The sequence below is a fragment of the Macaca thibetana genome, chromosome 17 (assembly GCF_024542745.1).
Source record: "Macaca thibetana thibetana isolate TM-01 chromosome 17, ASM2454274v1, whole genome shotgun sequence".
Lineage (NCBI taxonomy): Eukaryota > Metazoa > Chordata > Mammalia > Primates > Cercopithecidae > Macaca > Macaca thibetana.
The window spans coordinates 20,372,182-20,385,955 of NC_065594.1; the positions used below are offsets into that span (position 1 = coordinate 20,372,182).

At 36.0% G+C, this 13,774-nt stretch overlaps 1 protein-coding gene across 2 annotated transcripts in view; it reads right to left on the bottom strand.

Annotated features, from left to right (window-relative positions):
• VWA8 (von Willebrand factor A domain containing 8) overlaps nt 1-13,774 on the bottom strand; it is a 395,340-nt gene that overhangs the window by 164,220 nt on the left and 217,346 nt on the right. For both annotated transcript variants that reach the window (XM_050766153.1, XM_050766152.1), the window contains exons 22-23: nt 3,346-3,421; nt 975-1,110 (exon numbers count right to left, since the gene is read on the bottom strand). In XM_050766153.1, coding sequence (XP_050622110.1) covers nt 975-1,110; nt 3,346-3,421 — 212 coding nt within the window. The remainder of the gene's footprint in view (nt 1-974; nt 1,111-3,345; nt 3,422-13,774) is intronic.

Here is a 13,774-nt window from a genome sequence, read left to right on the forward strand (position 1 = left end):
ATAATGCTTCATAAGGACAGGCAGAATTCTGACAGTCTGAATGATCTTTTTTTTTAAGAGAAAGTATTCAGGGTAACTCAAATTCTAATTTTTCACATAAAATCATTGTGAAACTGAAATATTAGAATGCTTTTGTTAGTGCTAAGTTCAGGCTCAAAAATGGCAATCTTGCAATGATGCTGTCCCAGAATATCTCTGTGGTGATGCACTTGTACCTTTTTAATGGAGTTTTCCTTACATACTCTCTTTGAGTATTGAAGATGTTAGTTATTAGTCTCAACTTGTTTGGTTACTCTGGTTGGCTATATATTTTCAATGGCTAGTTACAGATTTTCAAGTCCTTTCAGGACACAAACATTTTAAATTTTAAATTTAGGAAATGGTCTCACATTGCATCAGACAAACTAAATTGCTCCTTGTAGTTTAAATACACTGACAAGATTAATCTCTCTTCATTTTTTTTCCTAACAATAACAACAAAAAGGGTGTGTGTGGGAGGGGGGCAGGAGATAATAAAAAACAGAGGATAACTTCTTCCTAAGGTAGGAGTGTGTGTGTAATATATACGTCTTTATATATACACGTGTTCATCACATGTATCTGTACCTATAAAATAAAAAGTCCAGCATTTTTTATTATAATGAGCAAATTGAAAAAAAAAATCATACACAAATAACTGAGAGATGAGTACAAGGGTTGTATGTTGGTATTGTCAGAGTAGAAAAATACAAAGTTGATTTGTACTAATACTACTACTAAAAATTTCAAAGATGCCTGCTGGCTATAAAATTAAAACTGACAAAGCTAGATTCAGATGTATTAATTTTTATAAATGATTGTCAATACAGGCAACTTAAGTTATATTGAACTTAGGCTTATTATTTGTAAGTAGGTACCCAGCTAAGTTTGTGATTTGATACAGAGATATAAACATTGTATGCATTAAAGGAAACATTGCTTTTTAAAATACTCACTTGCAACAATGCGTCTTCCATCTGCTAGAATCATTTCTCCATTTTCTACTAGAGTTTTTAAAATACACGTGACATTTGTTGGAGCTTTGTCTGCCTCATCTACTACCAGAATGTGACCCAACTTTACTGCTTTAACCTTTGAAGACAGAAAATTTATCATAAACAATTAAATGAAGACAGCCATTATTAAAACTTCATTACTTACTGCTTTGAATTTATAACAGCTGGCTTTATTTAAGTTATGAGAATACACACACATACACACACACACACACACACACACACACATATATCTATAGCAGAGCTGGAAACAAAATTTTGGGATTTCTACCAAAAGCTTCACGTAGTTACTAAACTGCCAACTCTACAGTAATCTTTTTATTTCATTTTAGTATTAAAATTATTCCCATGGTAGTGATACCCAACAACATCTCACACCCAAGAGTAGGAGAGATTTAAAACAAGTATAACAAATAGAGAAAGTGCCATGGGAGTCATGAAGAGTGAGACATTACAATCATTGTGGACATTAGAACACTGAATTTGTTAAAGCTTTTAAAAGAGTATACAATTGTAATAGACCCAAAATGGATAGGGCAGAAGAGGTGGCTACTCAAGACAAAAAGAATCAATGGTCAAACTCAAGAAATCCTGGGGCAAATCTAGAAATGAGTGACTATGAACAGTCTATGCTGGCTGAAGTAGAAGTTAAATGTGAGAAAAGGGACTAGAAGGGTAGACTGGGTGTCTACTGCTAAGGGTTTAACTGCCAGACCAAGATATAGGTACTTCCTCGTTAAGTAATGGGATGCAATTTAATGGTTATGAGTTGACACATGATAGAAGTGGAGCTTGGAGCTACACTTTAGGATATTTAATCTGGCAACAATATGCAGAATAGTTTGGCTAAAAAGTGGTTTGGGAACCTGATTTGAGGGAGGTATGAAAAAAATGGAAATAAAAGGCATTAGACTGATTTGAAGGTTTTGTAGAGGCAGAATCTATAGTCTTGGCAGTTGCTTGGGTGGGAAGAGGAGAAAGGAAAAATAAAAGTCTTAGATTTAAGGTGACTGGGTTGATGGTGACATCATGAAAAGAAAGATGAAAGCTAGAGAAAAGTCTTAAAAACATTTTTGAGGGGTGGATAAAAGAAGATATCCAATGAATTTAAGTGAAAATCTCAAGATTAAAAAAAATAGTAAGAAATATAACGTAAAGTGGACCATATCCTAATTTTTCTCGTAGGATGGTATATTTTAAGAAAATACAGATTAAGAAATGAGCATTCCTTCTAACACAATTATTTTAAAGCATTTTAAAAAAAACTGATAAGAAATTTCTTTTTTAAATTTTAGGATAAAAAAATAACTGAATTTAAAACAAGAAAACATGTAGCTTCTATCCTCAACCCGGTCTTTGTTGAGGGAAAGTCAGGCCCAATCTGGGAGAACTCAGGCAGGAGATCTGAAAGACTCCACTCCCTGGGGTGTGGACCACAGAGGTTCCCATGATGACTTCTTTGTGCCATTACTGCAAAGGTGTCATGTGCACAGAGGGACATGCCTGGCAGGCTGAGATTTCTTTAGGTCTTGTGTAGGAAGTTGAGGACTAGATCTTCCCAGCTGTCTAAAACACTGGGCTAATATTTTATTAAATAGAACCACTTCTAAAAACTTTTCTAGAAACCTTACCTATTTTCAAACTGTATACATTTGAAAATGATGGTAAACTTTAAAAAAAAATCTGGAATAGAAAAGAAATCAATAGAGGATTTCTGTCATTCTCTAAATCTCTCTGAAGACAGAAGGACAAAATAGGAAAACATGTTATCTTCCCAATAATTTGTGTATAAATATCCTCTCCTAAAATGAACATGAATGAACGCTTTCCAGTTAGGCTGAAACGTACTAGAATCTGATATAGTTTGGCTGTGTCCCCACCCAAATCTCATCTTGAATTGTAGCTCCCATAATTCAAAAGAGGGACCCAGTGGGAGGGACCCGATGGGAGATAACTGAATCATGGGGGCAGTTTCCCCCACACTGTTCTTGTGGTAGTGAGGAACTCTCACAAGATCTGATGGTTTTACAAGGGCAAATCCCTTTTCTTGGTTCTCATTCTCTCTTGCCTGCTGCCATGTGAGACATGCCTTTCACCTTCCACCATGATTGTGAGGCCTTCAGAGTCATGTGGAACTGTGAGTCCATTAAAGCTTTTTTTCTTTATAAATTACCCAGTCTCAGGTATGTCTTTATAAGCAGCATGAAAACAGACTAATACATAATCCATGAGAGATCCAGCCTCCAAAAACTGAAACACAACTATGATACAAAAATACACTTGAAAACATTTCTATGATTAGATTACTAACCAAAGGTGAGTCTTCATATACAATAAGTCCATCTTTAACTGAAGGCTGAAGTGTAAGAGTTTGTACTGTTGTATCCCTAAAGTAAAACCAACACATTTTATAGTTAGTAAGGAAATAAGCTGATGATTGATCATGAGTAAAAATACAGTACAGGTGCATTTTTTAAAAGATTTTTGTTCATCATCCTGCTTCCCCTCCCCCCCACCAAAAAAAAACAGCAAGTGAAATTTATTTCAGTAACAATACTCTGTAGACTTAATACAGTATAAATTACAAAGAATTTGAGAATTAATCCAGACTTATAGATGATCCAGGTTCTTCACTTCTCTTTTTCTTTCTGGTAATATCTCTTGTAACCACTTCACACCTCAAAATTACCTCCTGAGGGTGAAGAGGAGAAACTAAAATAAATTTATATATATATATATATATATATATATATATATATATATATAAATAAAATATAACATTTATGTTGTTTAAATATAATTTTGATGGCAAGTTTGGTAATGATTGGTATGCTGACAGACAAAGCAAATCTAGGAATTACACATTCAGGCCCAAACTGCCATCACTAGGTGCCAAAGCCAGACTACCATACCGCATGCCAAGAATACTCAAGAATTACTTTATGGGGCCAGGTGCAGTGGCTCAAGCCTGTAATCCCAGCACTTTGGGAGGCCGAGGGGGGCAGATCACGAGGTCAGGAGATCGAGACCATCCTGGCCAACACGGTGAAACCCTGTCTTTACTAGAAATACAAAAAAATTGGCCATGTGTGGTGGCAGGTGCCTGCAGTCCCAGTTACTCAGGAGGCTGAGGCAGGGGAATGGCGTGAACCCAGGAGGCGGAGCTTGCAGTGAGCAGAGACCGCGCCACTGCACTCCAGCCTGGGTGACAGAGTAAGACTCTGTCTCAGAAAAAAAAAAAAAAAGAACTACTTCATAGGATTTTGAACATTTCTGTTGGGATTAAGGCAATCCATTATATTTCTTAAATCTACTTTTTACTATTTACTTGACCCTCCTTTAGATCAGGATCTTCAAAAAATATTAACAGTTAGCTATCCTGATGTTAAGAGCCTCCTCACATGATGAGATACAACATTCACATCAAGTATGGATATTCTTGCCAAAATGTGTGTAAGGAAGTTGCAGGTGATAGGTAGGGTCAGGTATTTTTAAGGGGATCAATTTTGTATCTTTGCCTTCTAGCTAAGATTATTTCCCACAGAGAATTAGAACTACTTTAAAAATAGGAGTAGCGTCTTTGAAGAGTTCAAAGTTACTTTTTCAAACTACCCTACTTCTTATTCAAAGTAAAGCATGAAGTTGCAATTGTGTTGTTTTGACTATCTACTATGTATAAGACATTACTGGACAGTGAACTTCAGACCTTGATGTTATACTTGTGAAACGTACACCCAAATGCCAAACTTTACTATAATCTATTAAAATTGCAAAATGTGTATCTGTTTTTTAAAAAGTAATAAATAGCACTTGACAATAAAAAACAAGATAAACTTAACATGTCATCAAATAACTATTTTTCTTTTAGCAGAACAAATATAATAAAAATCAGTTAATTGCTTTGAGAGGCAGCTGTGGAGTAGTGCAAAGAAGATCTTGGAGTCAGATCAATCAGGATTCAAATTCTTGTTTTGCCCCTTATTGGCCATGTGATTTTGGGTAAGTAATAGAGCCCACTCAAAAGGATTGCTGATAGAACACTTGGAATGTGTCTAACACCGTATCTGGCAGATAGCAGGGGTGTAATTACATACCAGCTTTAGATATTTGTTATCATTATTGTTGTTGTTGTGACTGAAAGTTCCTTGCCTGCCTACCTTTCACTTGATCTTCAGTTTTTTAGCATACATGGTACTTCTTGAAAAATCCCTTCCCTGACCTTTTGTAGACAAGCTTATGTGCCCCTGCTATGTGATCCCCTTGCCATATATCCCTTAATTCAGCCCTTAACACACTATACTGTAAGTACTTGTTTTACTATCTTCCCACACAGACTGTAAGATCTAAGAATATAGAACACGTCCACACTGTCCCTCATTCTGTTCCCCATCTAGATGTCTGGCTCACTGGAGGAATTCAATAAATATTTGTTGAATGAATGAAATAAACAAAAAATACGAAAACGTGAAAGTCAACGATGTAGTTTATAGTGCAGGATAAAATATACAGACTTCCAAATTTATTAGATCATTGGATTTTGTTTTTAAACAGAGAATCTGGAACCTACTCTAGTAAATGGTGGGTTAGAGTAAAGCTAATTCTCTTAGGGGTAAGAAATGGTACATTCTGGCCAGGTGTGGTGGCTGAAGCCTGTAATCCTGGCACTTTGGGAGACTGAGGCGGGCGGATCGCAAGGTCAGAAGTTTGTGACCAGCTTGACCAGCATGGTGAAACCCCATCTCTACTAAAAATACAAAAATTAGCCCAGAATGGTGGCACGTGCCTGTAACCTCAGCTACTCAGGAGGCTGAGGCAGGAGAAAAGCCTGAACCCAGGAGGCAGAGGTTGCAGTGAGCTGAGATAGCACCACGGCACTCCAGCCTGGGTGACAGAGCGAGACTCCATCTCAAAAAAAAAAAAAAAAAAAGAAATGGTGCATTCTAAGGAATGCCTCTGTAGGTCTGTATTAGAAAGTATAGTCATGTTGAGAAGGTATGTATGGGATTGACTAGTCAAGGGATGATGGTTTATGTCTAAGATGGAGTTGAATTGGAACTTACGGTTGCAGTGGGTACCTTCCTCATCAGATTCCTCATTTTTGGAGCTTGAACAGGTATGCTGGCAATACAGTTATTGACAGTTACAAATTTTAGACTGTTTGCCTTATTTGCATCTAACTTGGAAGGGTTCTCCTTCTAACTTGACCAGTTTCTTCGGTTAATTCTCTGGGATTCTGGCCTATTGCTGTTCCTGATTCCTATCCAACTCCCATCGCCATAATCCTGGTTCTCCTGGGCCTGGCACCTGCCCCCATAATCTACTGCTTCTTATGGCCCTAGCACTACACTTTACAAAGAATCTAATTTTGTTTATCTTCTCTAAAAAACAAATTAAATTATGTCTAAAAATAAAGCCCCGTGGGATGGTAGGGAAAGTGAAAAATACATTGTGGCAAGTTATTGGTGATTATAAATCTTCAGTATGAATAAAATGTTCCCTATGTAACAAATGGATTGTCATATATCAATTTTCTGTATTTATGGGTTTTATAAACTTACTGCAGGACATATATATATATATAGAGAGAGAGCGCTAACAAATTAATCATTAAAGTTTTAAACAAATCAAGAACAAAGTTTAGTTAAACTTACTTATTGTTAATATTCTAGCAATAGAGAAGGGAGTGGATGAGGAAGGGAAATAGATGTGTTCACACAGATTTTTATAGTAATATAACGAATTTCTCACCTCAGCTTTCACATATTTAATGGGCAACAACATGTCATCTTCCAGCACCAAATAGAAAAAGGAACTCTTGCATCATTATTAGAAAGGAAATTCAGTTGTTATCTTAATAATTATTGAGCTTCATAGCAGATTAAGTAAATTAAACCTGAATTCTAATTTTAAAAAGAAAATGAAGTTGCTCTGTAACACTTGAATTCTGATAGCATACAACGTGTCAAATTAGATTTCTCAAAAGACTTTTGTGCTAGAAATAAAAATCACAGGTTTGAGAAAACAAGCACAAATCAGATGATTTCCAAAAGAGACTAAAATGAGAATAAATGCAAATGGGAAATGTGGCTTTTAGTGGAGTAGTATGTGAGAAAGAGAAATTTATAGGATAAAGGTGGTTTTGTTCTGCTCTTGTAATAAGTCCCTTCATCTAGTACATTAAAAAAAAGCAAAGGCTAGTAAAATATGTAAAATAATAATGAACTTAAGAAATTAGTAGGTTTATGTTTCAGTAAGTTACCCTCATTATGTAAGTGGGAAACAATCCACTATTGTCTGCATAAGACTTAATACAATAAGAAAAGGCTCGATTTCCAAGATATACTATAAAATTGCAAACTTTAACTTAGTAAGTAATAAGGTGACTACTGTTGTTACAGGCAGCATAAACTGACTCTTAAAGACAATATAGTATTTCTTTTTCAGAGGGTGCTTGATTAAAATCATTGCTCCGCATTTATGAGCAACTTGGATAAAAAAATTAATTCTCCACACAAATAAACAATGACCCTAAGAGAATATTTTATTTCCTGCAGCTTCAGTCCTCTTGTGAATTATTCCTCTCAAAAACAGCTTTGAAATATAAGCTAATGAAAATTTAGTGTCATAACAATACTAGGGAGAAGAAAACTTAAAACACATTTTAGTCACATGTTCTTAGCCTAAAGCTTAAAAAAGAGATGTCTTTCCAGTACAAAACATTTATCAGTAATACTCGATGAATGAATTAGAATGTTCAGCTAAGTGTTGACATTTGTTATCACTGTTCTCACTTTTGACTATCTTACAAACTACAGCATCTATCAACTCAAGCCTGTGTCAATAAAGGGGCTGCTCAAAGGAATACTGTACTAAACTCTATTCTTAACTTTGGCACTTTAAAGTCTTTTAAAAAAATTAGAGTTATTAATATTTCAATAGTAATTTAAAATTATTCCACATGTAATAAAAGCAATTAAATTGTGTAAAGACCAAGTTTTTGTCAAAATAAGGAAAGAGAGAGCAAGCACGATCTGTTCTGAAAGATTGTTTATAAAGGTACATTAAGTTAGTATCTTCTAAGTTATTGAGGAGCACAATATCTAAAAATAGTGATGTTTACTTTAAGGATGATATTTTAATAACTTATATCTTAACTCATTTATAGTTAGATTGATTTTAGAAAATTAATAATAGTTAAACATAAGAGTGAGGAAGAAAGAAGACACACAAGAGTTTCAAAGAGCTGACGAAAATCTTCTCTGTCTTTATAGTTCATTAAAATAGAAATGCCTATAGGAATGGTCCACACAATAATATGACTCAAACATGAGAAAGGAAAGACAGAATATGGAACAAAGGCAACACTGAAAAAATGTTTGCCCATTTCTCCTTTTTTTTTTTTTGACAGTCTTGCTTTGTCGCCTAGGCTGGAGTGCAATTGCATGATCTTGGCTCGCTGCAACCTCTGCTTCCCAGGTTCAAGTGATTCTCCTGCCTCAGCCTCCAGAAGAGGTGGGATTACAGGCATGCACCACCACACTTGGCAGATTTTTGTATTTTTGGTAGAGATGGTGGTTCATCATATTGGCCAGACTGGTCTCGAACTCCCAACCTCAGGTGATCTGCCCCCCTCGGCCTCCCAAAATGCTGGGATTAAAGGAGTGAGCCACGATGCCCATCTGCTCATCATTTCAAACAGAAGTTTAATTATGAAAAGAGAATTAAATGGCAATTTTTACCAGTAAGACATAAGCCTAACATCATTGATTGAGAGAAGTAAACGCTGTCAAAAGATATTTTTCAAGTGAAGATGAGTCCTTGGTATCAAGAACATAACTTTCACAAGACTTACTTTAAAATGAGTAAAGAAATAAAGATAAAGAGGACTAAACAGAATTATCACTAATAAAATAGAGTGGTACTTAGTAAAAGGTGATGTAAACAAGTTTAAGAATCCCTTGATGTTTACAGTCTGAGCTGTCCGCAGAGTAGTGGCATCCCATCCCCTAGCCCTATCTATAAAAGACAAATTCACTTTGCCATATTAGGCAAGAAACTTCCTTAGCCCCTCAAACAAAAACAGTCACTGTTAAAAGCGGTGTTGCTATCCGATAGAACAATAGGAGGGTATAGAATTTTGAACGGGAAGAACGTGTTTTCTTCTTCTTTTTGATTTCTATTGTACAACATGGTGAATATTTCTAGTTAATAACAGTGTTGCCTATTGCAAAATTGCTAAGTAAATTTCAAATGTTCTCATCACACATAATGTTAACTATTTGAGGTGATGCATATGTTAATTAGCTTGATTTAATTATTTCGCATTGTATTCGTAAGGTATAACATCGTTTTGGACTCTATACATTTTTTTCCCCACACAACTCCCTCTTCACAGAACCCATAAGTTTATACAATTATAAACTGTCAATGTACAATTAAAAGAAAAAAGAAAAAAGAAGAAGACAAAATGAGCTATGATTATTGCAGTGTTGAAAACCAGCACCAGACTAAATCTGAGGTCTTTTCCTAGTTTGGTCAATCTCCTAACCTCCTGAAGCCCAAGATTACTCATCTCTACAGAAGGAATTAATGTAGAACACTGAAGAAATGTGATAGTGTAAAAAGTAAGGAAGACAAAAGAGCAAGAGACAGAGACAGAAAGAATATTATTATACAGTGTTTTGAATATTTGGAACGCTTTGAGGGAAAAGTCCTTTTAGTATAAGTAAAATATTTCTGCCAAAGCTGCTGAAGACTCTATATTTTAAAATGGTTATTTTGTAGGGCAGTTTATTTGGTAGTCAATCACTCATCACTAATATGCTCAGATGCAAAACATCCAAACTATAGAAGGAAGGCAGACATTAGGGGATAATATTCATAGAATATTATCGGTGATACAACACTCTGCTCTTCAGAGGTAGGGTCTTGCTGGGAACAGCTGGTAGCAAAAAGCCACAGCAAAACAGTCACCTGATGGAAACTAAACGTTTCAAAATGTGTTTACAAAATCTACTTACCTCCACCACATCTCCTACTACTATATTAACACTATTTAAAAAGAAATTCTTCCAAAGTCAAAGCCATGCTGATAATCGAATATTTTAACTAACTGAAAAAGTTCTAAGTTGTCCACTCTTTAGAAATAAAAACAAATCTACTAAAATAGTATATAGAAAAATGGATATTTTTTCTGCACTCTGAAAACTAGCTTTCTAGCTTCGTAAATTTTAGGCATTCAACATGACCTAATTTCTTTGCAGGAACATCATTTTCCTTTTTCCTGACAAAAAAGAAAGACAGTGTGCAGGTCCCTTATTTGAACAGAAAAACATATTTTCTAATTGTTTTTTGAAAAAAAAATAGAGGAATGAAATAAGGATAAAAATACAAAGTTGAATGAGGGTACAAAGATGCACACACATGCAACCAGTGGGTGTGGCTGATGAATACTGTACCCACCACGTAAATCTTTAGCAGTAAATACAGTATATATTACCTTTTTAAAAAGACTTTATCAATTAAGTAACAACATAAAAGTGTATAAAAAGACAAAATTAGTGAGTGACCACTTTTTCATGTTAGGACTTTCTATGATCTTTTATTCAACAAATATTTATTGAATACCAGTGAGTACTGCTTTAGAGATTGGAGGAATGTCTGTGAACAAAACAGGTAAAAATTCCTTTTCTTGAAGACTTCAAATTCATACTACACTTAAGGGAGCTTATCTTACCAAACTAATAATGTACCATCTTTAGTACAGTACTCAATTTTGCATGAGATTAAATATCAAAAGATATTTTGTCAGAGGCAATTTAAAGAAATAAAGTTAAAATGAATATTTTTTATCATCAAGACAAATAACAAGCTAGTCTGGTGCAGTTTAAAGCTACCAGAGGAATCAGGTTCTCTATGAAGTTGGTTAGGTATGTCTGTTTTGGTTAATAACCCAAAATACATCTTCACATAATACATGTTATCTAAAATTTACCATATAAGTTGCATTTTGTATATAGCATATTATTATTTGACACACTCTAATCCATGAATTACTTTATTCTCATTTTGGCTGTTCATCAACTAGAAAAAATTCCCAATTCTCTAGTTTTATGTTTATCAGACTTTAACCACCCAGGTCAAACAAAAAATAGTATATAAATAAGCACTGTTTGGAAAACTCTTACCTTAAAGAAAATCTGTGTTTAAGTTTTCTATCATTTACCTGTTTTATTGAGTTTTTATGATAGATATTCATAAAGGAAGATACAATTGCATCATAGGAAAAACAATATATTTTGCATTTTTAGCAAAAGAAGTTAAACAATTCATTTCAACCCCTGCCTATCTTCCAGTGTAATTTTTTTTTTAATTTTCTATTTTTTTATTTTATTTTTATTTTTTATTATTATTATACTTTAAGTTCTAGGGTACATGTGCATAACGTGCAGGTTTGTTACATATGTATACTTGTGCCATGTTGCTGTGCTGCACCCATCAACTCGTCAGCACCCATCAACTCGTCATTTACATTAGGTATAACTCCCAATGCAATCCCTCCCCCTTTCCCCCTCCCCATGATAGGCCCCGTTGTGTGATGTCCCCCTTCCCGAGTCCAAGTGATCTCATTGTTCAGTTCCCACCTATGAGTGAGAACATGTGGTGTTTGGTTTTCTGTTCTTGTGATAGTTTGCTAAGAATGATGGTTTCCAGCTGCATTCATGTCCCTACAAAGGACACAAACTCATCCTTTTTTATGGCTGCATAGTATTCCATGGTGTATATGTGCCACATTTTCTTAATCCAGTCTGTCACTGATGGACATTTGGGTTGATTCCAAGTCTTTGCTATTGTGAATAGTGCCGCAATAAACATACGTGTGCATGTGTCTTTATAGCAGCATAATTTATAATCCTTTGGGTATATACCCAGTAATGGGATGGCTGGGTCATATGGTACATCTAGTTCTAGATCCTTGAGGAATTGCCATACTGTTTTCCATAATGGTTGAACTAGTTTACAATCCCACCAACAGTGTAAAAGTATTCCTATTTCTCCACATCCTCTCCAGCACCTGTTGTTTCCTGACTTTTTAATGATCGCCATTCTAACTGGTGTGAGATGGTATCTCATTGTGGTTTTGATTTGCATTTCTCTGATGGCCAGTGATGATGAGCATTTTTTCATGTGTCTGTTGGCTGTATGAATGTCTTCTTTTGAGAAATGTCTGTTCATATCCTTTGCCCACTTTTTGATGGGGTTGTTTGTTTTTTTCTTGTAAATTTGTTTGAGTTCTTTGTAGGTTCTGGATATTAGCCATTTGTCAGATGAGTAGATTGCAAAAATTTTCTCCCATTCTGTAGGTTGCCTGTTCACTCTGATGGTAGTTTCTTTTGCTGTGCAGAAGCTCTTTAGTTTAATGAGATCCCATTTGTCAATTTTGGCTTTTGCTGCCTTTGCTTTTGGTGTTTTAGACATGAAGTGTTTGCCCATGCCTATGTCCTGAATGGTACTACCTAGGTTTTCCTCTAGGGTTTTTATGGTATTAGGTCTAACATTTAAGTCTCTAATCCATCTTGAATTAATTTTCGTATAAGGAGTAAGGAAAGGATCCAGTTTCAGCTTTCTACTTATGGCTAGCCAATTTTCCCAGCACCATTTATTAAATAGGGAATCCTTTCCCCATTTCTTGTTTCTCTCAGGTTTGTCAAAGATCAGATTTTTTTTTTTTTTTTTTTTTTTTTTTTGAGACAGAGTCTCGCTCTGTCACCCAAGCTGGAGTGCAGTGGCGCGATCTGGGCTCACTGCAAGCTCCACCTCCCAGGTTCACGCCATTCTCCTGCCTCAGCCTCCCGAGTAGCTGGGACTACAGGCACCTGCCACCATGCCAAGCTACTTTTTTTTTTTTTTTTTTTTTTTTTTTTTTTTTGAGACAGAGTCTCGCTCTATCGCCCAGGCTGGAGTGCAGTGGCGCAATCTCGGCTCACTGCAAGCTCCACCTCCCGGGTTCACGCCATTCTCCCGCCTCAGCCTCCGAGTAGCTGGGACTACAGGCGCCCGCCACCACGCCCGGCTAGTTTTTTGTATTTTTAGTAGAGACGGGGTTTCACCATGTTAGCCAGGATGGTCTCGATCTCCTGACCTCGTGATCCACCCGCCTCAGCCTCCCAAAGTGCTGGGATTACAGGCTTGAGCCACCGCGCCCGGCCCTTTTTTTTTTTTTTTTTTTTTTTAAAGTAGAGACGGGGTTTCACTGTGTTAGCCAGGATGGTCTCTATCTCCTGACCTCATGATCCGCCCGCCTCGGCCTCCCAAAGTGCTGGGATTACAGGTGTGAGCCACTGCACCTGGCCCCCAGTGTCATTTTAATGGCAGAGGAAAAGGAACCTCAGAAGCTCTGAGGAATCAGAGGGCAGAAGACTGAAGCAGCTCTCTAAACATATTTTCTCATCATCTTATGTTTTATCTTAAAATTTGATGTACATGTTTTTAAGATTTAAAACTTCTTTTACTCTCTAGCCCTATGTCACAGTGATGTAAATTTTGAAGCTATTCCATAATAAACCTAGTTTCTTTCAATACAAAAATATTTAAGCCATCATTAGGAAAATAGCAAGGAGCTGTTGTCCTGAGCCAACACTTTCAGGAAACTGAGTTGAACTGAAGACGGCTGACGCTGCAGAGCAAGTTCAGCATCTGCATGCATTTTTCTGTTCTAGTATCAACCACATTATATCTTG